The sequence below is a fragment of the Idiotropiscis lumnitzeri genome, chromosome 20 (assembly GCF_059441095.1).
Source record: "Idiotropiscis lumnitzeri isolate Australia: NSW breed Sydney's pygmy pipehorse chromosome 20, RoL_Ilum_1.0, whole genome shotgun sequence".
Taxonomy (NCBI): Eukaryota; Metazoa; Chordata; class Actinopteri; order Syngnathiformes; family Syngnathidae; genus Idiotropiscis; species Idiotropiscis lumnitzeri.
This window is the reverse complement of record NC_142410.1, coordinates 11321332-11348979: the sequence shown is the minus strand read 5'-3', so window position 1 is coordinate 11348979 and position 27648 is coordinate 11321332. Positions and strand designations below refer to the sequence as shown.

At 46.7% G+C, this 27648-nt stretch overlaps 1 protein-coding gene across 3 annotated transcripts in view; it reads right to left on the bottom strand.

Annotated features, from left to right (window-relative positions):
* Positions 1 to 27648, bottom strand: part of LOC148317758 (uncharacterized) — a 57572-nt gene that overhangs the window by 9896 nt on the left and 20028 nt on the right. For 2 of the 3 annotated variants that reach the window (XR_015840034.1, XM_088284460.1), the window contains one exon: positions 9267 to 9347. Coding sequence is in view for 1 of the 3 variants with exons in the window: in XM_088284460.1 (XP_088140586.1) it covers positions 9301 to 9347 (47 nt within the window). In the remaining 2 variants the exon portion in view is untranslated. Of the gene's footprint in view, positions 1 to 9266; positions 9348 to 25747; positions 26144 to 27648 lie in introns of those variants that run through there. The other variant, XM_088284459.1, reaches the window with a different exon arrangement.

Genomic DNA, 27648 nt, shown 5'->3' with positions numbered 1-27648 from the left:
CTCAGCAAGAGTTTTTTTTTTTTTTTTTGGTGGCTGGTGTGCAAGTGGGTGTGTCAGGGGTATGTACCGGCGTCGGCCAATGGGCGCGTGGCGCCGGCAGGAAGTTGAAACACGTGTCGCTGTAGCTAACGAGGAGGAAGACTTTAGAGGTAGAGCTCAACAGTGGATGCGGAGTCAGAGAGAGGGAGCGGTCTCTGTTTACTTTTTGTTTAGTTTTTTTCAGGGAAGCAGCACACATGCACACACACTATCTCTCTTGAAAATCAGTGATACGTGCTCGTAATTTACAAAGGAAGGCAGTGAACTACAAAAATGTTGCTTGCTTTGAATGGGGAAAAAGTTGTGCCATCGACTGCATAAATATTTTTGAAAATCAAAAGCCATTCACGCATACTCTCAAGCAAAAATTATATTTCATAGAAATGTACTGAAAAAGTCAGATGCAAATTTTTATCGCTTGCTTTGAATGGGGGAGAAGTAGCGCCACCTGGTGTAGACATTTTTCGAAAAATTAAAACAGCGACGTGCTAAATATTGTAGTCGGGAAAAAAAAGCACTAAAACAGGATGATGTGAAATTTTGATGCACGCTTCGAATCAGGAAAAAGTACTACCAGATGGTGTATTACTTTTGAAAATGAAAAGCCACTCTCTCTCTCTCACACACACACGCACACACACCCACTAACCACCATGAATATCAGCACACGCTTACCATTTCAGTAGCGAGGCACCCATGCAGAAAACACTAAAAAGTGTGAAATGCTGCAGCACCCTGAATGGGGAAAACGCAGCACCATCTGGTGTACAAAGAAAAAAGAAAAAGCCAGTCACACACACACACACACACTTTCTATCCAACATCAATAGCAACGCACGCGTATCATTTCAGCAGTAAGCCACATTTACACAGAAGAGTCAAATGTGAAATTCTGCAATATGCTTTAATCGCTCTCTCGCTCTGCAAGTGGGCAGGAAAGAAAATGAATAAGTCATGCTCCAGTGGTAGGAGCGTTTCCACAGGATGAGACGAAAAACTACGAGTTCACAAATGCAATGAAGGCGACCCGCTGGAGGTCGGACGTTTATTGGCCCGCGATGATGTAGCGTATCGCCGCAAAGTAGGATGGAGAGTGGCGACTTTGCTACAGCGGGAATCAAATCGGATGAGTTCACGCGCGCGGGCTGATTTTCGCCACCGTTGTCGCGCTCGGCTGTGGCTTCTGTCCAAGTGAACAGGAAATTGCTTTAAAAAAAAAAAAAGAAAACTCCATCTGCTCACGACGCTAGCATAGAAACAAGATTTTTTTTTTTTCAACTGCCTCTCAAATGTTCTGTTGACTTCTGAAAGTGTGTTTGAACGCTCTCTCCATAATAAAACGTCAACACCTCCAAAAATTCTGACTGGGGCTCATTTGGGCAAATTCCCGAGTTGCAGTTTGCCAAATAGTGAGCCCTGGAGCTCACCCAAAATGGCCGCTTTGGACGAAAACGGCCAATTTCCCGTGACACTTTTTCCATGTGTCCTGTTATGATAAACATGACCACATTCATTTTGTGTGGATGTTTGAAACTGGTGACTCATTTTTTTTTCCCCCCTCTGAGAATCTTGAAATGACTCCAAGCTTTAAGGTGAGCTCAGATTAAAATTCGGATTGCGTTTTGAAACATCTACTATGGGGGGGGGGAATACGTCAAACAACCAATCACATCTGTGGACAATTTAGAGTCTTCAACGTTGCACATTTCTTAAAGTTTAACTAGAGCAATTGAGAACCCAAAAAAAGAGTCAGGCAGAAGAAGGAAAACAAAAAGAAGAACAAATGATCTGACACAAGAAGCGAGAAACTAATCAAACACGCGGACGCCAGCGGCTGATTAAAGACACACACGGGCGGACGAGTCATATTTCACAATAAAAGAGCAAAGAAGGGAAGCACGCAACTCACATCGGCCAACACGGACGATGATAATGAGCGTCGCCGAGGACAAATGAAGGTGAAAGATGGGGATGAATGGCCACGTTTTTACAGATCATGAGAAGAGGACGACTAATTGGCAAATGGACACATATATATATCAGCGTTGGACGACTCAAAGAAGCCTTTTAGTCTCCAGAGAGGCTTTTAAAGCTTTACAACAAACGGAAAATCTACAACCCACATGGAAATGATATTTTTTTGCTCTTATATTAAAAAAAAAAAAAGCGACAAACATTCACTTGTGTGGTGGAAAATAAAATTCAAGGCAGTAAAAGGTTAAAAGCGGACGAGCAGCGGCTGGCTGGCTAGCGTAGCGCATTAGCCTACATTAAAGGCCGTCACGTTACATTTAGTCACGTTAGTGAAACAGCCTTGAGCTGTGTTTTTCTTTCTTGTGTCTATTTGAAGTGTTTTTTTTCAAGGCAGGAGGGAGAGGAAAAAAAGCAGCTTGCTTTGGAAAATGTCGCTAAGTATGCTAACATAAGCCACCGCGGTTGTGTCGTTTCTGCTGAATCACGGTCATAAAACAAAGTCAACAAAAGACGTGGTCCAAAAAAAATGTTTGGCATTGATTTGGAAGACGCTGCAAAGCGTTACGGCGAGGCTATTAGTCGTTATTAGCATAGCTCATTCATCGGGATATTTTTAAAACAGCTTCCGCAATACGCTAACGCGCATGCTAGCTGCGTGCGCACGCTAACGTGCTAGTTTCAAAAAGCAAACGGTACTGCTAGTTTAGTGACTTTTCGGAACCCTGCGTCATGCCGTTTAACGGCTCATTTTATTGCATCACATTTTAAATCATTAAGTGATTTATTTAGATATGTCTTGACAAAAAAAAAAGAGATTTTCTTTTTTTCAGATTAATTGCACTTTCTTTCATGTGGAGATAAGCGTGCCGGCAAAGTCGGACAAATGCAATTTATCTCACGGGGACTTTATTGAAATTTGATTGCCATTCAAAATGTCACGTATGCGTTTGGTTTCAGCACCAGCAATGGTGAGGTTTGGAATAACAAAGTATGTAGCGGATTGTGAGGAAACGGGCGGGGGGGAGAAAATGGCAAACGCAGGAAGTCGAAGCCCCGCAGCTCGCCTCATAAACTGTTTGTGTATACGTGTGTGCGTGCGTAATTAACTCTTCAAACAAATACAGCGGCGGGCTCATGCTGTGGGTGGGCTCAAATAATCCACATCATTACATTTGACTGCTGCTATTTTTTAATGAACGTCCATCAATCAATCAATCGGCGAAGCACTTGGCCAGCTGAAAGAAAGCAGACGGGTGAGAGTCCTTAGATCCCGTAGGGCCGGATAAAAGTCCTCTCGGAGCGTTTCATCCGTCCCCGCGATGACATTTATGAGCTGATGGACGTGAGCGAGCGCAGACGTGCGTCCGCTAGATGGCCCGCCGCCTTCAGGAAGCGAACCCCAGCGGAGACGCGGGCGACATTTGAAGAACTCTTGGAATGTCCGTATTCGTTTCATAGCAGAGATTTTTGAAGAATAGTCATTGGAAGGGTCGGAAAAGTTGATAAGTAGTTAGCAAATTAATGATTCGAAAAAAAAAAAAAAAAAGTTGTCTGGGCAAATAAAGCCGCAATTGATGACCCAGCCTTGCTTGGTCACGATCAGACCCGACCAGGCTAGAGCGGACTCAAGAAAGATTATTATTATTAGTGCCATCGCGGCATGCGATGTAATGACTCGAGGAGAATTTGCGGCGACGGGCCGAGTCTCTGACCTCAAAGCAAAGACGCAGTGGGACAAGGGAAATAAAAACAATCATTACTGTCCGTTAAATGAACATCCCGGATGCTGGAGAGCGAGCGAGCGAGCGGCGAGACCTCACACGGCAACAAAAAACATCTCGCCGGCTCCTCGGGAGAGCAAACAGCTTCCAGCGTCGGCGTAAAATGAAAGCGCCGGCTTTCTTCTGACGTGAAGCAAGAAAGTGAAGCCATCGAGCGAAGCGAGCTCAGCAGAGAAACCACAGCAAAGAAACGAGAAGTGGTTGAATTATGACTTGAAGACTTCTTCAAGCAGTTTGCATATCGAAGGGAAAAAAAAAAATCCTGATGGGAAAAACACTGTTGTCATGACGATGACGCATCGCAATGCGATATTCCTGTTTTATGATCGTTTCCTGTTGTATTTTTCCAAGTTGTTTTAGATCGGGGGCGTTCAGATTTGTGCTCAGACGTCCATTATCCTGGAGACTGAAATAAACTCACATCTGACAAGAAAAACTTGAAACACATTTGAACTTTTAGTCAAATTTGTCCATTCTTCAATTTATTTTTTTTTGTCACACCCAGTTGAAGTTCACTGTAAAAGTGAACTAACAATGAGAAACGCCATAAACGGGCTAACATAAATTAACATGACTGTTATGCTATTTGAGATGGCGTGCAATCTTGCCGGGTTGTTTTCTCGAACCCGGCAAAAAAGTGGAGGCCTCCGTGAGCCGGACAGCTGCAAATCCCCACGAGCGCTGACATAAACAGCTGTGACGGACGACATACTGCGAATTCTCGCCCATGATGCCTTCAATCCCACCGCCCGTCCGAGTAGGAGGCGAGCAAGATCTCCCGCTGCGGACGGCGGCGAGCAAATGGCCGGCAAGTCGGCGCTGATCAATGAGCTGTGGACAGCGGGGCAGCAGCTCGTTAGCTCGGATGATAGCGCTCGGGCCGGAGATCTCGAAATAAAATCGCCCAGGCCTACAGTATTACAGGCCGACGCTAATCTGCGCGAGGAAAACGCATCGACCGTTTGGACCCACGAGAAACGGAAACGGCAGACCAAAGTGCCGGTGATGAGCGACTCTTTACGAAACACAGACGACCGGCGAGTCTACACCGAGGGCCACCAGCACACCCGTTCCGTGTTCATCGGTGGCGGTCGTAACGGACCTTCCGCTAGGTTTGGAGAAACGCCATGTTGGAGCAGGGTAACGGCTAGAGTATCAAGCGTTCCAAAATGGCGCAGAAAAAGCGTCAGGGCCAGAAAAACTGTCAGCGGAGGTTAAGCAAGTTTTCATTTGAGGACAAGTAACATCCATGTTGATGTCAGTGAGTGTTATTCGCCAGAGTTGATGAAAACGACAACTTAAATAAATGATAAACGCGCACCGAAAATCTAAGAAGTGCTGCGGAGTCGACCCTGGGCGATATTTGCATTCAAATTGTGACAAGAATGTCAATATTGAGCGAGCTTTTAGCAGGATCACCGGCGGGTTGGCCGCCACTCAAATCAACAAAGGAAAATAAACAAATCTTCGGAAATCTACGGCAGATTCTTTTTACTCTGCACAAAGTTGTTTTAAAAACGGGGACCCGAACATCCCGTCTCTGTCAGTTTGGGCTCCAGAAAAAAAAAAAAAAAAGCGCATCAAATCATGATGACAAACAGCAGCATGTCTGCCGGGGGAAAAAAAGAAAAAAAAAAACCAACAACATTTTATTTTTCATACTCATACTGGGTGTCCGTGAATACTTGAAGACGTCAGCACGCAGCTGCAGCAGTCAACACAATTTTGAGGGAGGACGAGGGCGGGGGGGCTCATGGCGGAAATGTGGGAAAAACTTTCTTTTTCCCGCGACACTGAACAGGTGGAAAGATCGTGCGCGTCTTTTCCATACGGCACGCTATTGTTTCCTAACCTTCATTGCGCATAGTTGACATTACAGCAATCTCAAGACACGCCATCAAACACAAAAACGTCACAAATAGTACAGTATGCGGAAATCGCATTTTATGGGCTGTTATTCCGTGGTCTGAATCGCAACAGGTGGAAACCCACTTTATACTTTCGGCCATCTCGTGGGGGGAACATTGAATTGTTCTGCCTGTCACTATACGACGCTGGGATAGATAGATGAACAAAGATATATTTCTGGTCGTTTCCCATTTGCCGTGGCGAATCATGACTCAATAATAGTCCCCTAAAAGCGCAACAACACTTGCACTTGATTGCAAAAACTTAGCGGTAATGTCAAATCTGAAGGTTTCCGAGACTTGCCTGGATTCTCAAATCGACTTTATGAGTCCCAGCTTTTGTTGGCTGCGCAATTAAAAAAAGCTTTCATAAAAGCGATTCTGCCTTCACAAAAGAAAAAAAAAGCAGATATAGTTGCGCTCAGGCGGGCTCCTTGCACTCCAAATCATCAAAACGTCCTTTTTGAACAAGGCATTGTTTTGTTTTGTTGTCATGTTCTCATCAAACGAAAGCACGAGATAGTCGGTGTACAATAACGAGCTTATGTTTAAGGTGCACCGGCAAACGTGCCAGAGGCGACGAGTGTCCGTGCAAGTACAGAACGTCCTGAACGTTGTGTTGATTTCACAACAGCACATCAGACGCACCACGAGTAATTCCGGAGGATTTTGTAGGTGATGTTTTTTTTTTTTTCTTTCTTTCTAAGTTTGGGGCCAATATTTTTGTGGAGCCGCAGCAGAAGACTTCATGTAGAACTCGGCTTCAATGCGGCTGCTGTGTTGTCCTGCCAACAGCTTTGCAAATATCCACACCTTCCTAATTCACGGCTGCTTCGTTTGCGGTTGCAATAGCAACATATTTTTATGGTCCTGTTTAAAAAAAAATAAAATGTAACAGTACAGGTACAGCAGATGGTTCCCCGTTTTGTTGAATTTGGTCATGCCACCCACCGGCTGGCTTTAAAAATAACAGCAGGTTTAATTCCCACAAACGCAATCAAGCATTTATGGAGGTGCCGATTGGTCCCTCGCAGGAAGACGAACGAGCGCTCGACTCTGGGACGGGAAGCGGCAAAACAACAAAGTGGTTGGCGGGGTGCAGCGGGCGGACACTTGAGAAGGTGCGCTTGGAGGGGGGTGCGGGTGATGCAGACGTCACATCAGGCGAACACTTGAAGGTTTTGGGGTGGGGGGGGGGGTTGAGGCGCCTTTGAAGGGGCGCAGCGTGTTCATGAGCGCCGGCCGAACAGCGCCCCCCCACCTCGCAGCGGGCTACAGGTGAGCTCTCTTAACACCTCGTAAATCTCACCTGGTGCTGCACCACCACTGCTGACACGCACACGCGCACGCACACCCCCACACGCACATGCGCACACACGCACACACACTAACTCTAAAGCAGGAGTGGGCAAACTTTTTGATTGGCGGGCCACAATGGGTTCAAAAATTTGACAGAGGGGCCGGACCGGGCGAAGATGGATGGAATGTTTTGGTAACCTCACCTCATCGGGGAAAAAAAAAATCCATTTAATTTGAAATGAAAGTGAACAAAAGCATTACAACCAAATATGTCTTTGACACACCACAGTATTTCGAAAATAAACCATGAACAAGGTTTATTCATTTAATTTGTTTCAAATTCGGCGGGCCGGATTAAAATGTTTAACGGGCCGCATGTGGGCCCCCGGGCCATAGTTTGCTCACTACTGCTCTAAAGAATACATCCTGTTTTTTTTTTTTTTTTTTTTTTTTTAACAAGCAAGCAATAAATGAATAAGTATTACAATAAACTACATGAGATATATTCAACATAAAAGTTTTGGTCTTATGCAGGTAACAAAATTAGTTTTTGGCGAGGAAGCAGTGTGTTTTACTGGAACTGTCTTATGGCATTTCAATTGACTTCAATGTGGAAAATTGACTTAAAGTACAAGACGCTTGCTCACGGAACAAAATAAATGAATAAGTCAAGGTAGCGCTGTGAAGTGACGTCAGCATGACTTCAAATAACGGCCAGTCAACAACTGGATTGCGGTGCGACACAAATTTGAGGTTCCAGCAAATCCTCCTTATTGGAATCTCCTGCAAATGTAATCACTCCATCCACTTTTTTTTTTTTTGAGTGTGAATGGAGCGAGTGAGTTTCCCCAGGCGAGTGAAGTTAGCTCGTCAATACTTTTGCGAGCGTTTGTTTCCATCGGTCGGCCTCCATGCTGACACATTTTTCCACGAGAATCAAGTACAGCGAGTCCCTCAACATCTGTCCAGTCGACTCGGACCCGCATTAGCCGCTACCGGAGCGCCGCTTTGGGGACTTAAAGCGGGATTAAAGCTCAATTACGCCCGCCAGATGTGCGGCCAGATGAGCCGGCCGGGCGCGACGTTTTGACGGAGGAAAGTTCCAAACGTAGCCCGGCAGCTGCGTTGGCATACAGTGGCCTCGACAAGACGGACCAACGCGAGGCTTCCAATTACTCCTCCAATTTCCTAATTGCGGCCTTGTGACAAGTGATGTCCTTAATCAAGCCTACCTGCGATATGATCACGACAACCGTTACTCGAAATCTCACACCACGGCGCGTTTTACGGTGGCCAACACAAAATGACCCAAAACGTTTGACTGCTGGCGTACGCTTCAACCTGGCCATCTTGACTTGATTCTATTCATAACAACAGACGACATGATGAAACAGAAACTCTTGGCTCGCTCCCCTGCGCTGCGGAAAGCACCAAAATCCACATTCATGAATCACTCTGTCCACACATTATTCCCACAAGCGTACGAGTGACATTATGTAACGGAAGCTGGCTTGCCATCAAGAGCCAAGGGAGGACTTTCCTTTTATTTCTTTTTTTCCTCTCCTGCCAGTGCCGTCCCGGCCGCGCTCCAACACGAGCTTGGAAGTCCGCGTCGGCCTCCGAGGGCAAACATTCAAGAGAACAAAGTCCGAGATGCAAAAAGGCCCCGCTTCTGTTTTGTTTATTTGCTGACCTCGTCCCCTTTTTTTTTCTTTGCATGGCTAGAATGTAGCAATGGCCTTTTTAACCGCAATCAAAACACGTTTGAGCAACACAAGCCTCAATGAACTGCCAACAGACACTCGTAGTAATAACACGTGCAAGCAGCCAAAAGAATGACGTGGTAGTTGCCTGAATAAGAAAGTCATCGCACATGATGAGCTTATTATGAAAGTGACTTATTTCTTTAAAAAAAATGTGTCCCGTGAATGACACTTTGTGTGTTTATAAAAACCACCTAACTTTGATTTATGACAACTAGCTTAATGCTAACTAACGCGTGATAGGAAACGCCTTTTAAGATAGGGTGACACAAAACCCGTGGCGGCAAAGCTTGCACGCACGAGGGAGCGGCACAATGTCAACTGACTTGAAGCAAAAACGGTTCCATTCTTTACATTCCATATTTTAAATTCAATTTTTGCTGATTTTCAAAGCGCTCTTTTTGGCCGATTAACTTACTCGCACGGTGTTTCATGTCCAATTTACATAACAGGAAGTAAAACAAAGCGTGGCAAAGAGAGGCGTGTGCGTTCGTTCCACCTACCAGTCATGTTGCGTGTGATTGCATGCGCGGCTAATTATTTCCTCAGGCCTCCTGCGTGGCACGGTCCGCCTCGTCTCCACCCTGCGGGACACGAAAAGAACATTGTGAGGGCGGGTTGGCGTTACTTTTGCATCGGTCGAGCCGGAGTGGAAAGCGAGCTAATAATGCCGTACAGCAAGACTCATTTGCGTTATTTCTCACTCAAATAATATACCTGTGTCTGTGTCTTATACTGCCCCCAGGTGGTCAAAACAGGCACAGCGGAAGGGGCAGCACAATGGCCAGTCCTCCGCATTTGAATATTTTGTTGTTTGTTGGGGAGGAAGTTTGACCGTCAGAGAAATAAAAAAGTGTTTTTGGGCGGAACATTCGAATGCGGAGAATCGACAGCGAAGCTCAACGACACTAAAAATATGAAATAATTCAGATATTATGACCAATTAGCCCATGAAGCAGTTCTATACGCAAACAGTCGATCGTATCGCCACTCGCGCTGCATGCGTCGCTCGTGAATCGTGAAGCGACGCCAGAAAGAAAAATGGCTAAAAGATGTTGATGAGCTCGTTTGCGGAAGCAGAGAGAAGCGATTCTGCGAGGGACAAAGACAGGCGACGGCATTCAAATCTTTGAAGTGCTTCGTAACGGGAAGGCAAAGAGGAAGCAGCCCGTGACACGTGCGAGGCTCACTCGTACGCGACAGTCGCGCTCATCCATCGTGTTCAGTCTTTGTTTTGACTTTTAGAGCCTTCTCGAGCTGCTCACTGGCCAACTCGGCAACAGTGGAGGAGACTTCCGGTCAACATATTACCATGCGAGCGCTCGTCGTATCGTCCGTGCTTGCTGCCTAAACGGGGGTAAAATTTAAAAAAAAAAATAAAATACTCGTGCAGTGCGACTACGGACAGAAATTGAAACAAGGGCAAAAGAAGTGAGTCATTCATAGAGTTGTATGAGTGGAAACAACTCGGACCGATTACTTTGCGTAAACATCATGCAAGCTCGTGCGTCAAGAATACTATAAAAGTCAATTTCTATTAAAGAAAAAAAGCGCTCAAAACAGCGGGAACCCGCTGTGGTTGTCTTTTACTGTCCTCCCGGCGTTCAATAAACTCTCCTTGCTCACATGCGAGGCAATTAGAGGAAGAAAGACGTGGCTTGTCAGGTGGCGCCGCAACAACACATTTGACGGCCAAAATGGATCGCTTGCCACGCGAAGACAACGCGCCGCACGCGCGACAGTAGGTCAAGTTTAGCTTGGGAGCCGAGCTGACAGAGTGTGACAGTCGGCTTCGCTAACTGCTCGGAGCGCCCGCTGTCGCCAACGCAACCTTTTGAGCGCCGCCAGCATGAATGGATCCCTTTGTCGCCAGCAAATTCCACAGGCAGGCCTCTAATTAGCTGGAGGCTCGCACCCCTGCAGCCCAACAACGACGCACGGGAGGGTGGGGGGGGGCGTAAGGTAGCACGAGTGATGCGCGTCAGTCCAATTAGGAAGTGGTCACAATTGCTTCAAATTAAACGAGCATGATGGAGCACAGTCCAAAACATTGAACATGAATTCAAACGGTTTCACGCCGCCGACTAAATTCTGCCCGCGGCCATTTTCGTTTGCTTTGAAGTGTGGCCCATTACCCATGATGCATTGCCTTCATATCCGCCTTGTGCATGTCCACGAAGTTGGATTCCAAACTTTCGCTGCACAGTGGAAGCGTCATTCTGTGCTTCAAGTTGAATTCTTTTAGATAATAACATGGATGAGGAAGCTCTTGTTGTCCCATTTTTTTTTTTTTTTGGGTCTAATCATAAATAATCCCCAAGCTCATGAGTCCATCAAGTCTTAAACCACGGATGATTTTTTAAAAAAAAATGGAGAAGAGTGATTGTAAATCACAGTCTTAGAACAGTCCAAAAATACTTCCTTGACACCAATTTCTACTTTCCTACAACTCAGGCTTAAAACGGTTGAGTTTTTAAGCAACTACCCGAGGATAAGTTCCACAGACCAAAATAGGAATTTGTGGCGAGCAAACATCAAAAGGGGGCGCTTTTTATGATGATGCATTACTCATTGTTTTGACCTGAAGTGTGTGGAAATGATGAATGCTAAGTGGCGAGTGACTACAGCGTGGTTATGAACCGCAAAGCGATTGCGCAAACAGACGGCTGAAAAAAAATGCGGCATGCCTAATTTGAGCTTTCACAAGTGCGACGCTGAAAAAGAAATCCCCACAACAATTTGACTTCTGCGTGCCTTCTTAATAGAATTGATGGATTCGCTGTGGGCTCTTGTGCACTCGCTCGACTGCTTTGTGTCCAAACAAACACCGAGATAATTATTGCTTGCAAAAAAATACATTGTATATATTATATATATATATATAAATTTTCACGCTGTTATTTCTTGATGCAAAAGCATTGCGATTACAGTACTCGGCGGCCTCGCTTCCGCTTGGACAGCTCTCGGGTAAGTCACGCGAGACGCCCCCTTGTTTTCTTCACGCTGTGTGCGCCGTCCTTCCTCCCCCGCCTCTCGCGGCTTGCATCTCGCCGGCCAGCGTTCCCCCGCGGAGGATTTTGAGGCCCACAACGGCAGCAGGACAACTCGCCACAAGAGAGGACGTCGGCCTGACAACATCTCCGGGGGGCCGAGTCAGCGCCGGGGAGTACGCCGCGGCCGGCGAGGGGAAGGCTTTGATGGTGTCTTTGCGTGCCTATCAAGATGGTGACTCATGATTAAAAAGGGCCGCCTGCGGGCTGATGAGCCGCTGAAGAAGGAGGGCTAAATATGGTAAAGAGCCCATGCTTCTCCGGAAAGAGAAAAGTGACATCTTCAAAGGGGAACACGGGAAGAGCGGGTTTTCATCTCTTCACATGGAGTTTTACGAAATGAACACGTCAACTCGAAAAGTTGCGAGCATGTCTTCAGATCCGATTGTCTGCCTGAACGGACTGTGGTAAAAAAGTGAAATTGTGGGGGAGGCAACGTTCAAAAGGTTTCGACGGACTGAGTGGTTCATTCTACGGCCTTCTTGGCAACGGCGTGGGACAGTCATTTCCTGTAAACATCCCAGCTGCAGCTACCGGCAAGCATGCCGACTAGATGGGTTGTGGTAGAACCTGAACCAGAATCCAAATAGCCACCACACAGCGCAACAACAGCAGATGAAAAGACAAAACATAACAAACGATTGCCTGAAGCAGCGAATAAAAACATTCCTAGATTGATAGGTTATCGTTTTATAGCTGCTAATTGGTCTGTTTGGGGCCTTCTTGTTCCGAATTCCTGCGTACGCACTCCCAACATCTCGTACAAAGTCTTTCCATAAGGATGGAAAGAGACTTCGATGGGGGAACAACAACTCCATTTTTTTTTTTTAATTGCTGTCTGTGGAATGTGACCCAAAAGTTCAGTCCACATGATGTCAAGCCGTGATGACGGCATGTTCATATACGGTAACATCCCGCCACTGTCCATCCTGAGAGGACAAAAACAAAATAGCGTCTGGAAGTTATTTGTTTTGGCGCGTTCAAAACAAAAACGTTTTCGGAACAAGTTATCAGCATTTGTGGAAATGTTCTTCCAGTAGCGCAGCGAGCGACACGTCTTGGCAAGCGTCAGTCCAAACGCCCATGAATTGGCCCCTTGAGTCACTCCGCCGCCGAGTGATGCGAGGGCGCTCGTTTTGTGCCGAGGCGCACGCCATCAAGCGCGCAAGACCCGAGAGGTGATGACGAGGATTGAAAAGCAGCCGGTCTGCGAGACACAAGGCCTTGTGGACGTGGGCGCCTGGTTCAAGGAGACGCGAGGAACGCGCAGAAAGAAAATGGACTGCTACGCGGGCGGCAATTAGCTCGCAATGCAGCTTTTTTTTGTTGGGAGCGGGCGCACATGGCGGAAAGTGGACCGGCAAGCAATCGAGTCATTAATCGGAGGTTCGGACGAGAGCAGCGATTCCGTCAGGTGTGCCTCCAAAGTCACATGAGGCAGACCTGCAGGTTGGGACCCTTTCCAAAGAGCAGCCTCATAACCCCTCCTTGCCAAAATAATTCCCGTGAGATTATTGATGTCATGGCCATTGTCGTCATGACGCCGCCATTACCCACATGAGGTCCAAATTAGCGACGGGTTCAGGCAGAACGTAGGTTGCACATGAAGAGAAACTGATGACAAGTGGCAAAGTCCCCTTGAGAAATTATTATTATTTTTTTTTTTTAATAATGGTACAGTGTCATCTTCCACGGGACGAATGTTGAGATGGTTCAAGAAAACGAACGTCTTCTGTTCATGGTTCAACCTGGCGCTAGTTTCTCAACTCATTGGCTGCCGGACGCTTTCAAAAAGACTTATTTGCTCATCTTATCACAGCCGTTGATAAGACGCTTATCAAGCGAAGGATCTGAGACCATGTGCCAAGAACAACATCGACACCAAGTAACACTTTTCTGGGGTGGCGATGAAACGAGAAAATTGTATTTAATTGCTTTATATCAACTAATCAATTTTTTTTTTTTGTTCATCTATCGTAGCCAGTGGCCGAGTGACAAGCAATGACTTCTCAGATTCGGTCATAAAACCGATTTACAAAAGTGATGGTTAACTCTTCAATTGAATTTTCTATTTTTGCCGCGCGCAGAACGCAAACGCAATCCAAGCGCACCTTGAAAGAAAGCAGCTCTGTTGAGATACTTTGCTTGTGTTGACAAAATGAAGTCCGTTAAGCTCCTAATCCGAGATCACTTTTTCAGTTTTAGCTCTGTGCAAATAAATTTGTGACCGGTGCATGACATACAAAAAAAAAAAAAAAGAAAATGTTTTCCTACTTCTACCGAAATCCTTTTGATTGACACGAGCCACTTTTTACGCGCTGTTGCTGCACAATTGACGCGTCGGGGACACAAGAGAAGACCCGCCGTTTTCCTTTCACGCAATGTCAGTCAATGTCAGGTCACATATAGACAAACAATAGACTGGTCGCCAGCCAACCGCAGGGTAAATATAGATCCGGGCATCCATTTTTCTATAGGCCTGATGCAAATTAGGCTCGCGGGTGAGCTGGAATTTGTCCCAGCGGACTTTGGACGAGGCGGGGTTCACCCTGAACAGGTCACAAGTCAATCACAAAGTATTCATAAAGCAAAATAAAAAAAAAAATCACAGGATTATGGGATGTCCGCAGGTGTACGTCACGTTTTGTCCGATGACTGGCGGTCACGTGGGCGGCGCAGCGTGAAACGGCAAACGGCGTTTCGTTGACTTTGCCTCGCGATAAGGCTCGCCACTTTACAGCCGCGCTATGAAAACAGAAACACACTTTATTTGTCTAGTGGCGCTTTTGCAGTCATGTCCAAGCAGCAACCCAAAACAAATTCACATTTCAATTGTTCAACATCACAAAATGAACCGTCACACTTGCAGTTGTGAAGATTCCAGATAACAAGACGGCTAAAAAAAAAAAAAGCTGCACTCCCAACAAGCAGGCCAAAGTTTCCAGTGTGAGCAAATCAGCGCTTTTGCAAATGTAGAAAAAAAAAAAGGACGCAGTGTCTTTGGCAACGTTCCACCCAATTGACTCCTTGACTGCATTTCCACGAGTTGGCTCGATTCTTTTCAGACGGAGAACAAAAGGAAAATTATTCCGCTTATCGTCTGCTTTGGAGCAGGAATTAAAATAAATAGTCGCTTGAGGCGTCGGAGAAAAGTCTTGACATATTGCGTCCGAATCGCTCGGTTGGCAACACGGACTGCTTTTGTGTCCAAGTCTACAATGTTGGAAGCCGCACGAGCCTCGCCTGCGGTCACATGACCTCTCATCCCTCCCAACCCCGAGGTCTTAAAACGCGCACGTCGATCAGGTGGGACGCCGCGAGGCGATTCCCACTAATGATCGCGCTTTCGTTCACCCCCGACAGTCGGAACACGTCTGGCGCCGCCCCGCCTGGTGTGCGAGTGCGAGGTCAAGGCGGCGAGCTCCTCGTCACCGACAACAACACGCAAACGGGACCTCTCACCTTTAGCGGGAGAGGTGAAAGCTAAGCACCAATTATCAGCTGACACAGCAGAACCTCGTCCCACCTTCCGGATTCAACACGTACGGGTTTTTCCACCCACGAGAGCAGCGCGACAAAATATATCGTTTGGATAGTGAGTGATTACAAGCGCACGGCAGTCAACGAAAGCCAAACACGTGCTCGTCTCATAACGCGAGTAAACAAAGTGTACAGCTGCGTCACCCAGAAGCTGAAAAAGGCCGACAAGCCAAATATTCCCAGCTGATCGGCGCCAAGTTTGTCTTTGGGCCAACTCCTACTACCTTCCTCTCTTTCTTTTTGCTCTCGCGCTCGCTAGCAGGCCACAGACTCATGGCAGCGTTGCAAGACCTTGGCGGGCTGACAAGCAGCAGGAGTAGTGGCTCCACTAAATCCTCTCGCCGTGTCAATACCGCTGAGTCCGAACGGGCCATCTTGGGCGGCGGGGGTGCGTTTAATAGCAAAGTGACGACGCTCAGAAGAAATCCGGCGTGACGTTGACAAGTTAATGTGGGTTTTTCCCACGCTATCTGCAGGACTCTAAAACTCAACGGATTTTGGCTTTTCACACCTAATGTCCTCATTAGGAGCTGCCCCTTAAAGGCACGCATCCAAAACACAGATACGACACTATGTAAAGGAATTCTGTCCAAAAAAAAAAAGGTAGAATCTTTGAGGGGTCGGAACAGATACAATTCCTTTCAATCGGTAAACATCTTTTTGAGATACGAGTAAATTGAGTTATGAGCTTCGTTATGTCATAAATGACACTCGTAAGTCAAAGCACTATAGAATTTGACGGTTCATAGTGTTGCTGTGGACACCTGGTGAGAAAGCTTGACATGTTATCAGATGGTGAAAAGAAGACCAAGAGGATGCTAGCTTTAGGTTGAGAGGGGTCATGTTTGGAGGAGCGGGCCTGGGGGGGGGGGGGGGGGGGGGGGGACTGGTTTTGTTTAGGAACGCAAAGCTGGGAAAGGAGGTCGGAGTTGTGATTGTCAGTCCCTTCTGGGAGCGGTGGAAGGCGGGAGTAATGTTGCCGTGCGGGGGCGACAGACGTGAAGCGAGGGGGCCCGACCCGGTCCGACCCACCTCGCTCGCCCCCTACGGCAGCCTGGAGTTGATTTAGGATTTTTGAACGGCCGCCAACATTCCTGGAGGAACTCTCGAAGAGGAGGAGCTGCGAGTGGGATGTGCAGCAAGAGAGAAGAGAGAGGGAATGTGGCAAATATGGAACGTCTGCGTGTGTGTGTGTGCGTGCGCGCGCACATGCGAGAACACGCATACTGGGTTGCTATGGTGAAACCAGTGTGATGGGGGGAAGGATTGGTCGAATTCCAAATGGGAACTTTGGGAGTGCTGTGTGCTCAGGAAGCCAAGCACAAATGTGTGTGCGTGTGTGTGATGGGGTGTTAGTGAATTACAGTAGAGGTGCGAGGGGGGGGTTCAAATTGAGGTCAAGTTTGACAGGAGGCAGGTGAATGAGAAGAACGACTGTGTGTTTTGGTACGACACATTATCCACAATACAATGGGACCTTGAATTATGTCTTTCATTTATTCAGCGACCAATCTTATAACTCAGCTTATTAATATTAAATCAATACTACTCATTAACATGAAATAGAATGTCAATCCTTTCCAGAACAACCCCCCCCCCAAAAGAAAAATAAAAAAATTAGTTGGGTTGCGTTAAACACTAATAATTCTGCGTGGCTTTAGAAGGTGCGGCCAGGTCTGGTGAGTGACGTGGGAGTCATCAAACACGAGTGTCGCGTTGGCTGCCGCGAGCTCAGCTTGGCGGCCAGCTGCTAACCGGCTCGCCGCGTGGTCATAGCAACCTGTGTATGAACGTGCGCGGGTTTTTATTTGTTACTGGTTGTTTAATAAAGTGACTGCTGTGCTCTGCTTTATTTAAATGAGCTAACAAGAAATCTCGTGTTATTGAATGTTGACGTGCTGTTGCGGTGAGCTGGCTCGTTAAAATTTTGGCTGGCAACACAAAGGAAAAACAAAAAACAAAACAAAGCAAAAAAAACCAAAAAAACAATGATGACGAAGCAATGACATGTAACTGGAAAAACTCGGGTGTTAGGACTTTTGCAAGTAAAATGACATTGTAGAACAATTCTATCACACAATGAAACCCAAAAAAAAGTGACATTAAATGGCGTTTCATTTTGTCCAACAGGAAGCGATATGTTTAGATTTCCCGCGCGTGGGTGTGTGCGTGTGCACGTGCACGTGCGTGCGCGCGTGTGCCACTGACACCAGATGTCCGGTGGCACAACAAGGCTTTGGCGCACCGCCACCGGAGCGGGCGCGGCGTTTGCAGAGGATTTAGCCTCACGTTTGTCGTCATGCCAGCCGAAGCGCGAAGCTGTTTACATGTGGAGATATCAACAGCGTCGCCAAACCCTTTGAGGTGATCTTACAAACACCACTTTTTGGATTTCTTTTGTCCCCTCAAGTTTTTATTTTGAAAAGCATCGAAACGCCAAAACACACTCATCGCAGTCAAGTGATGCCGCGGTAAAAAAAGGAAGACCACAAGCGAAGACCGCGTCATCCGGCTTGCCATCGAGGCAACGACGCCTTGAAAACGGAAAAGGCCGCGTCCATTTCCAAAGCCTCAGCTTTGCGAAGCGGGATTTTGGACCCCAACAAAAATGACGACGTAGACCGCACGTAGGTATGACGTCACCGACGTCAAGCCGTATGCTTCCAAGCCCGACACGACGCAAGACGTCCACGAGGGCTTTTTCTTTTTGGATCAGAAGATGATTTGTAGAAGAAAGAACATCTTTTTTCTTCACGTGCCTGTTGTGCTTCTTAAAAGCAGAGCAGCCTCAGCATGCTGCGACTTGGGCTGAGGGGAGGGGGGGGGGCCTTGAGCCCCCGGCTGCATCTTCAAACGCCAACCGGCCTGGTGGGTCCGTTTCAAACCCGTTGCAGCAGCAGCAAGCTTCTTTTCTTTTTTTTTCCCTGTTCTTCTTCTCTTGCCCAGTTATCAGCGCCGGCTATTTATAGATGCTCCACTGCAGCAGCAGCAGCAGCAGCAGCCCCAGTGGAGTACAGTACGCTCCTCACAACACGGGCCTCTCTTGACCACAAACCCCGGCAGGTCTCATGCTTTGGCTGCTCCGTGAACAGGCAACGCGGCGCACACAGTCAGCGTTTTTGTTTTGTTTTGTTTTGGTCGGAGCACCTCCCCCCCCCCCCGCTATCAATCACGTTAAGACAAGCATGCAAATCCTTGGCGGGAGCTTCAGATGTTGACGGCGAAAACGTACTGTGACTTTGCAATAAAAGATAAATGCGTATCAGATGAAGACGAGCAAAGCGGAGACATTTGAAGCTTGACACGAACGTGCACGCAGGATGTGGGCGTGGCCACCCGCAGCAAGCGGCATCATCCTCAGAGGCACGAGCTCGCCTGATGCATTCGAGACTTATTTGAGTTTAGCGGTTTGTGGCGCCACATCAAAGTTGGCCGCCGTGCGCCGTCCGCAAGCTTTAAGCAAAAGTCAAACGCTTGTCGTCTGTTTGCTCGCAATATGACATCATCTCAAGATTGGCGTTTTTTGAAGGACCGCGGGAAATTAGCCGAAAAGTGTCAAACCAAGATGGGAGACTTCTGGTGTCTTTTCAGTCATTATTTTTCAGAATTTTTTTTGAGGGTCTTCTCGTGACCGTGAACTGAAACGGGCTTTGGGTCAGCCAGGATATTACTCAACGGACTGAAAGATGGCCACTTCCAACCAAAATAGCAGACGCCGTGTGCCTTTTCAGGCATGGCTTCTTGAGACTTTTTTGGGGGTCTACTCATGACAAACATGCTTGCCAAATTTCAAGTTGCACAGAGAAACTATAATTTTTGGTCATGACAGCGTCTTCTCCAGGCTTCCGATCGGCGACGTTGGCCTTCCTGCTACAACTAACGGCACCATTTGTTGCTTGGACACGCACTTGACAGCCAGCAAATCTGTTATCATGTGGACGTGAAGCAATTTTGTCGGCGCACTTATTCCAAAATGAAAGGCGGCGGGACGGCTCGGCTAACGAGAACGGACGGACGGACGGAGGGGCTATAACGAGTCACGGTACGCCAACTTCTTTAACAAGGAGGCGCAAAAAAAAAAAATACTGTTCACTGATCTGGAAGCTGTCCAAGTGCCGAACAAAAAGTCGGCTTGTGAATGGGACTGATGTATGCCGCGAGTGTGCGCGTGTGCGCATTCACCTGGTTTCAATCAGGCCCACTTTAATGGAACGTTACAACACAAAACACGAGCGTGACGTATTTGTCCTCAAGAAAGCAGAACAACAACGGTGAAAGAAGGAGAAAATGCAGGAAGGCAACGTGGATAGGCGTCGAAAAAAAAATGTGTTTGCGGTGTAAATGGAGATCCATAAGATGCTTTCCATCACTCCTAACCACCGCCATCATCATCATCATTATAATGGCGCTGCATGTTCCAACATGTTTGCTCTGAGAGGAGACGCAATCAAGTGAATCATATTTACACACAGCTGTTAGCGTCTCAGGCGCACCGCCGCATCGAGCGACGTGGCCGAAAACGGCTTTTGCGGTGTTCTGCCAATAGTTTTCATGAGATCGGTGTTGCAACGTCGCCGATGTAACAACATATGAGCTCTCACAAAATTAAAAAAAACTAAAAACATGATCCACTTGGGAGGGCAGCACACAGTTCTATAATTTTTTTTTTTTTATTGTATTGAAATTCATAGTGTGTTTTTGAAATAATTAACAAAATTAAAAAAATACAATTATAATTTAGCATTCAATGTTGTGGTTTGGTTGATCATTCTGGAGTACGTTTAATCATTTGTTTCTATTCTGCTTTGTCAAAATATTATTATTATTATTAGAATTAGAAAAATATTTCTTTCTGTGAAAGGCGGTTATCGGCGCACAAAAAGTTGGGGAGCGATAATTGACGCGATAGTGGTCTCACATCAAAACGTTGCGTCTCTTCCCGTTGACACATCACAACAAAAAGGAAGTGGTTCCTTTTTAAAAAAAACAATTTTTCAGAGAAAAGCACACAAAAACCACTTCCCGTCTGTCAAGGAAGCGCGCCTGCTTGCCAAATAAACCGCAGCACACAAATCGGGCCGAGCCTCCCCTGGGTCCGAAAGCAACGGGGGAAACGAACGTTATCGCTACCTGAATGGCGACAAATGTCAGCTCCCAGCATGCTTTGCTGCTCCACACGCTGCCACGAAAGTAAAACATCTTATTAGTGGCGCTCCTTCAAATGTCAGCATCACAAGTGGAGACGCTAATTATAATCATTAAAAGTGCCTGCCATTTTTTTTTTCCCACTTGAGCGTCACTGGGCGTCGCCCGTATGAAATAAATATATAGAAGATTTGAATGTCTTCATGGCCCACACGCTGCATGTACACAATTTACACGTGCATGAAAAACTTGTTAGTCGGCGTACTCAAATAATGGCAGCGTTGACAAAAACGACAAAAGGCCAAATGAAGATTCCACAAGTAATTGGAATAATTGTCTTCTTGAAGATTAGGTGATCTGCGGGAAGTTTTGCAGTTCCACTTTGTTGTTCGTTGCGAGACAAATGAAAGTTGAACGGAAAAATTAAGATTTAGTATTGTGCTTTTTTCTGTTCTCGAATGACGAGAGACGACGCGTGACTGTTTGGCCTGGCGTTGCGGCGCACGGGAGAGCGAAAGGGAGCTTAGCGGCGGCGGATACTGATAGTGACGGGAGTTAGCCAAATCCCAGCGGGAACGCTACGATGCGGGAAATCCACTGCCAAGCTCGGGGATGATAGGGGAGGTGTTGGAGGCGACGCCACGTGGTTTGGTCGTCTATGCAAAGCGATGCTCCATTTTCCCTGAGACCGGCTTAGCACTAAAAGGCTCAGCAGGCTAAATCCTTTAGCCAAATGAAGTGTCTAACCTGAGGCTTAGGCTGCCCACGGGAATCACGGGGGGGGGGGGGGGGGGGGTTAATAGTCGTACACACCTCGCACCTGTTCAGCAAAGACGGAGACAGATTTGTGGCAAACCTGCGTGACCGGTACTGACACGTTAACAAGCGACGCCAGTCAGCCTTCACATGGCAGCTGTCAAAAATGGAGCCCAAGTCATGCCCGCTTCAAGAAAGCCTCTGCCTGCCCCACTCGGATCCCACGTCGTCTTTACAAGCGCATAAACATTCCCTGAATGTCACATCCAATCAGTTTACAGCAAAGCCGAGCGATTGAATTAAGCGATGCTCTGTTTTACTGGAACTCAAATGCAGTGAAACACATTACAGGCGGCGTGTCACATGAGACGTGCCACGACCGATCATCTTGCGGCGACACAAAACCAAAATCCCAGATAAATTATTTTGTAATTGCCATGTAAAAATTTGATCAAAAGACAAAATAATCCCAGATTTCAAGATGATCAGGTTCTTTCTGAAACAGGCAACTAAGACCTGGCGTGAAGGAAAATAGCAATCGGTGTCAAGGAAGTATGTCGAAATCGTAAATCTCGACCTCAAGAGGAAGGAGCTCAGTTTATTCCCGTTTTTTGGTGGAAGTCATAAAGACATTCCAAACCAAAACGAATATACTTCGAGGCACATGAAAATAAACGTGGCATGCATCGCAACGCGCGAGCGCTCAACCTGGACAGGACGCAGACGTGGCATCAACGCAACGTGGTGACCATGTGCTCCGCTCCCCAAAAGACACGGCCTGGTGTCGGCTCCAGCCTCGAAAGCGGGCAGTGGACGACACAAAGGAAGCGTTGAGCGCTATAGGCGGCGCCGCGTAAACAAACGTCGGACGCGGCGTGACGGACGCGCTCGCACGGCGCTTCGGTGGATCCAAACAATCGGAGCAAAGAGCAGAAGTGAAGTGAAAAGATGATCTGATGCTGATCGCGCCGTCAGCAGGTTCGCATGCAAGTACGGGGCGGGGGGGGGGGGAATAAAGAAATATTTTCATAGAGCCAACTTGTAGACAATACGATTTTTTCCAATTTACGGCATAGCGAGGCGCCGTCCCAGCACAAGTAGCAAAGGCGACCGCAGCGACGAGATTTTTAACCATTTTGAAGCCTTCTTATATTCACTTGAGTTGTTTATGTTTACAACGCTCTTCTCTGCGGTACGTCAAATTTACAAGACATTTATTTCCCCTCGACTTCACGAAAAGGCGTCGACTCTTTTATTTTTACCCAAGAATGCGGAGTTCTATTAAAGTACGGTGCTAGCGAAACGCACGCGGTTGTTGCTAGCTCAGCGAGCGCGCCGTAGTGTCAAAGGAGCCCCAAAACCACAAGTGTCAAAACCTGCCTGACGCCTTGCAGCATCCCGCCGTCTTTCATTTGCCGGGTTTACACTGCGGAAAGGATCTCTTACTCATTTTTCTCGCGTGTGTGTGTGTGTGTGAGTGACAGCTACTGTGAAAGATCTCTACAAAGCGGCCTTTGAGCGAATTCGAGTGTAGAAAAAAAAAAAAAAAAGCATTTGCGGCAAAACTACTTGACTTGAACAGTTTCAAATTCAAAGCTTTGCAGTGACAGAACTTGGCAGTCGAGTCAGACGGCAACACACCACATGGACGATTTGGCCACAACAAAGGATAGCAGGCTAACGTGTGACAATCGCTATTTTTTTTATTTTGTCTTTACGTGACCAACGTGTACAATAAAAGGCTTCCGGTGGCATGTCTGAAACGCAGATCCCAAGATGGCAGCGTTGCATCAGTTTGGATTTGAGGGCAGCACAGCTTTTGAGTAGAAGATAAAGATGAAAAATGAGGTGGGCAATCTCAGCTCGTCACATTGACCACATATTTTTACGAGTTTATGACGTCTCAGAAGCAAACGTTATGTGAGACCAAGACATGTTTCTTTTCACCCAAAAATTGTTTTCTCCGCTTGGTCGTCAGAAACGGATGTTTTTGCTGAAAGCAAACTTTGGGGAAGTTCTGCATGTATAATGTGACAGAACAGAATTTTGTGGGTCTCGAAAGCTCAGCCAAAATGCTTCAACGTGGCTGCCGACATGTAGAACTCTGATTTAATTATTTGTTTGTTTTTTTCGGGCTTAGTTCCTCTAGTTCTGGATTCTTGGGCTGTTTTTCATGATGCCTCCAGTAAATGTCATGATAAACATCTTTTTTTTTTTTTGCCCCCCTAAACACAAGAGGGCGTCCGGAAGCCTCCGAAAGCCCTCAAAGCGCTTGCGCGGTCGTCTTGTTGACACTCCAATCAGCGGTTTGGCACCAGTGCCAGCGTATCGCTTAAATCTCTCTTAATGAAGCAGCATGTTCATTAGAGCGCTGAAGCCCGACGCGTTCATTCTGGATTTGCATTTTCAGACCCGCCCCGCTTGCAAACTTGGAGCGGAAATGCGGTTGGAGCACAGCAATAATCCAGCGTTGAGTTGCCGTCTCGCTCGCTTTCGCGGCAATCTGCTTGTTTGCATAGTTGAAAAGCTCAGCGCTCGCATGCGGCCGCGCTCACTCACTCAAACACTCACTGGCAGCGCCGCTGTAAGCGAGCCAAGCGCAGAGATTGATCAGCTGGGCCGCGTCCAAGCCGAGGCCTTTCCTCCGCCGGCTCGCCAAGTGTAACAACTCTCGCCACGCCTCGCCTCTTTGCACCGGCTCCGTGCGCGCTGCCGCGATTGTCCCGACGCTCAAACGCAGCGGCCACCTCTCGCATGACCGACCCAGATTCTCGCTGGCCGGCCGCGGCCGCATATGGGAACACAAACAAACACACTCACACACACACACGCACAAATGGACAGAATCGTATGTTTTCTTTCTTTCTTTTCAAGTGGAAATCAAGAAATGAAAAATTGAGCCTATCTTTTTTAACTCATTGACTGCCATTGACGGCGAAAGACGTCAAAGATCCTTTTTTTTTTTAACTCCATTGGCGACAACGTTTACTGTAAATGGGCACCAGTTATTTGGCAATGTTGTACACACTTGACTTTCTAAGATGGAATTAAAGTCGCCTTTTTTGAAAAATAGTCGCCGAGGGCACAAAATAAACCGTAGCTGCTAATTTAGCAACGCTGACGGCAGCTCTGCACCATTTGAAGCCAAGTGGGGGCATCGTGGCGGCGTACGTTTCTCGCATGTTCTCTGCGTGTTGATCATTATGCAAAACGGAGCCGATTAATTAATCACATCCTGGCTGGCGCTGATTACACAATCGAGTGGCACACACAAAGACCATTTTTGCAATTGACGTATACACGTGAAATAGATTCCTCGGTCGTGACTGCTAACTTGCATTTGAAACATATTCCTCCTTGGAGTGACTTCATTCTCCAGCACCGCAACATTTAACATAATTCACCTCAAATATTTGGGGGGGAAGGAGGGCAGACACGAAACCCGAGCATGTTAACAGAACCAGAACAGAACGTTTCTGAGGGTTTTTTTTTTTTTTTCCATCTTTTTGTTTATATGCCGAAATGGATCCCATGTGAAACATCTGCTGTGTAAAAAGTTGAGTTGATTTAAACACTTTTATGACCCACAAACAAAAGGCCTCATGCTAGCGACAAACCGTTAAGTGCAATAGCCTGCTCGGAGCTTTTATTTGGCTGACCGTCTTCAGTAAGCAGCAAAGTCGCCGGAAGGGTCGGAAAAAGTTGCTAAACCATGTGACCGATTTGCTACGTTGGCAGCGCCGATTGTGCTTTTGCAAACGAGCTCGTCTATGTTCGCAGCTGTGTTGTTAAAAAAACAAAACAAACAAACAACCAACGGTGATCAAGTTGAATTCTCTCTATTTGTGAGGCCTGGGACACATATGGCACACGGAACGCAAAGGTTATTCCGAGCAGCTCAGCGCTAATGCGTCGGGCACAAGGATGGCGGCGGGCGAGGTTAAAGAGAAGCAGGGGGGGGGGGCCGCCTCTGGTCAACTCAACTAATCACCCGCCCCCTCCTGCGCCAGATAAAGAATGTGAACGCCTCCAACACACAGACGTGTATATTTATAAATGTACAGTCCGTATGGGGGAGGGAAAGGAGCGGGGAGAGGCAGTGGAGTGCACACAATGTGCTCCCACAAACAGACACATGAAGTCACTTTGCTCGAACGGAGGGCGGAGCATTGAAAGCGGCGAGCGCAGACAAACACCGCCATGACACGCCGGATCACAACAAGCAGCCACCGCCTGTTGTGGCATCTTTGCTTTTATTTGGTTTTTCAACGGACGACATGACAACCATCACCACACTGCAAATAAATAAATAAACAATGAAATCTTTCATAGGCTAAGCATTCGTGATAGCATATGAAATGCTAGACGCCACACGCTGGATGTTAATAAGTGGCTAAAAGTAGCTAAACTTAGCATAAGCTTATTGCTAAAGTATGTTGACGACGATTACAATTATTTATTCCACACCGCTCATTCCAATTTTGGGGGTGAATTCACTTTCTTACATGGCAATTATAAGGGGGCATCTATCATTTTTAAACTTTCACTCTAGACCCGACGGTCCACTGAAACTCAATTTTCAATCAATTTAATGGGGAAAATGGATTTAGTTCAGTGAGACTGGGACCAAATTTAAGCGTGTGATGCGACTGTTGGCAGTTATGTTGTTAGTGGAAGCAGAGCATGTGAGCAAGAAAAAAAAAATCAAATAAAGCATTGCGCCAAATAAACTCAAATTAATTAATCCCACAGCCCGACAAAAAGGCTTCATGATAGCGGCAACAGCTTCAACTTGAGGGACTAAAGTCCGGCGCGGGCGAGGGTGCAGCTTTACAGTGATCAAGTTTCACGGAGAGGAAACATTCGTCCTGGCGTACACAGTCGCCGCTCTGCACACACGGTATAGACAAGAAGGTTTAATTAAGCGTTCAGTTTGCACAGCACCTTGGCGGCGTTATGACAACAACAAATATGAGCAGCTGCCAGATCAGCAAATCCCTCGGCACGGGTGGCACGCGAGTGGCGAGCCCGCCATTAAGTTGGCGGCGCGAGGCGTACCCGAGCGACACGACCAGGTGGAGATGAAAGATGGCGCAGAGCTCACTCTCTGGCTGGCGTACATTGAGTGTTAATTATTGTCAAAATGACCCACATTTCTCCAAAGTGCAACTCGAGTCTCTGAAAGGCTTAATTAGCAAAGGAATTGTCGCGAGGCGGCGGCTCCGTGCGCGGAATCGGGATTTAATTATCGTTATTTTTTTCCCTTCCTCTCGGGGGGAGAAACGTGGCAGCAAGGCGAGTCGTATTTATTTGGATTATTTGCTTGTTTTACACCTCGAGCTTAACAAATTCCCCTTTCAGTCGACAATGGAGCGTGACGCCCCAAAAGCGCCGACGCGTGGAATTATTGCGCTTTGCTTTTCTTATTAGCGGATGATTGGGGAAAAGCAATCTGCATTATTACCTTGCTTATCTGTCTTGATGGCGGCGCGTAATTACGGCGGCAACAAATAGTTTTAGCCATAAAAGGAGACGAGCGTTCAAAGGACCAAAAGCGGGGCCGACCTTTTTCTGTTATTCACTTATCACGATCATCACTTCATCAATTTAAATTAGCTTCATTTGGGGTTTTTTTTTTGGTCTGTGAGTTGAAGGACTGATGATCTTATGACTTTGGAGCTTTTTGTTAAATATTGTAGGACTGTAGAGAATATCCCGTATCCGATTATGTGCAAGTTTAAGGAAGGCAAACTGGTGACAACCTCAATTGAAAATTCAGGGGATGGCTTGTCAAAGGAGATTTCATATTTTTATAATGACAACACCTACATTATATAATACTATATTTAACAAACTAACAAAGAAATCCTGGGGAAAAAAAATATCTGTTGGAGAAAACTAAACGTGAATTTGCAGATGGCAAACTACGACTATGCATCGACTGTTGTTTTAATTTGTAATATCACTATTCACCACTAGAAATAGAAATAGAAATAGAAATCCCTTTATTGTCATTGTACTCAAGTGTGCAACGAGATTAGAGGGCTCCCCTCTCCAGTGCAATACAACAATAATACAGACAAATATATAAATTAGATAAATAAAGAAGACAGTGCAATGGAATTCAGTACTGAATAGGGCATATAGAAACACATCACAATGCTGTTTTGCGAGGTTAGGGTGGTCTCGTGTGTGTGTGAGAGTTCAGTATGGAGATGGCTCTCGGAAAGAAACTGTTTCTCAGTCTATTGGTCCTTGATTTGATGCATCTGTAGCGCCTGCCAGAGGGCAACAGGTCGAACAGGTGTGAGTTTGGGTGGGTATTGTCACTAGATGGCTGCCCTATACTAAAATATGAGCAATATTTTTGGGGGGATTTGGGATGACATGCAGA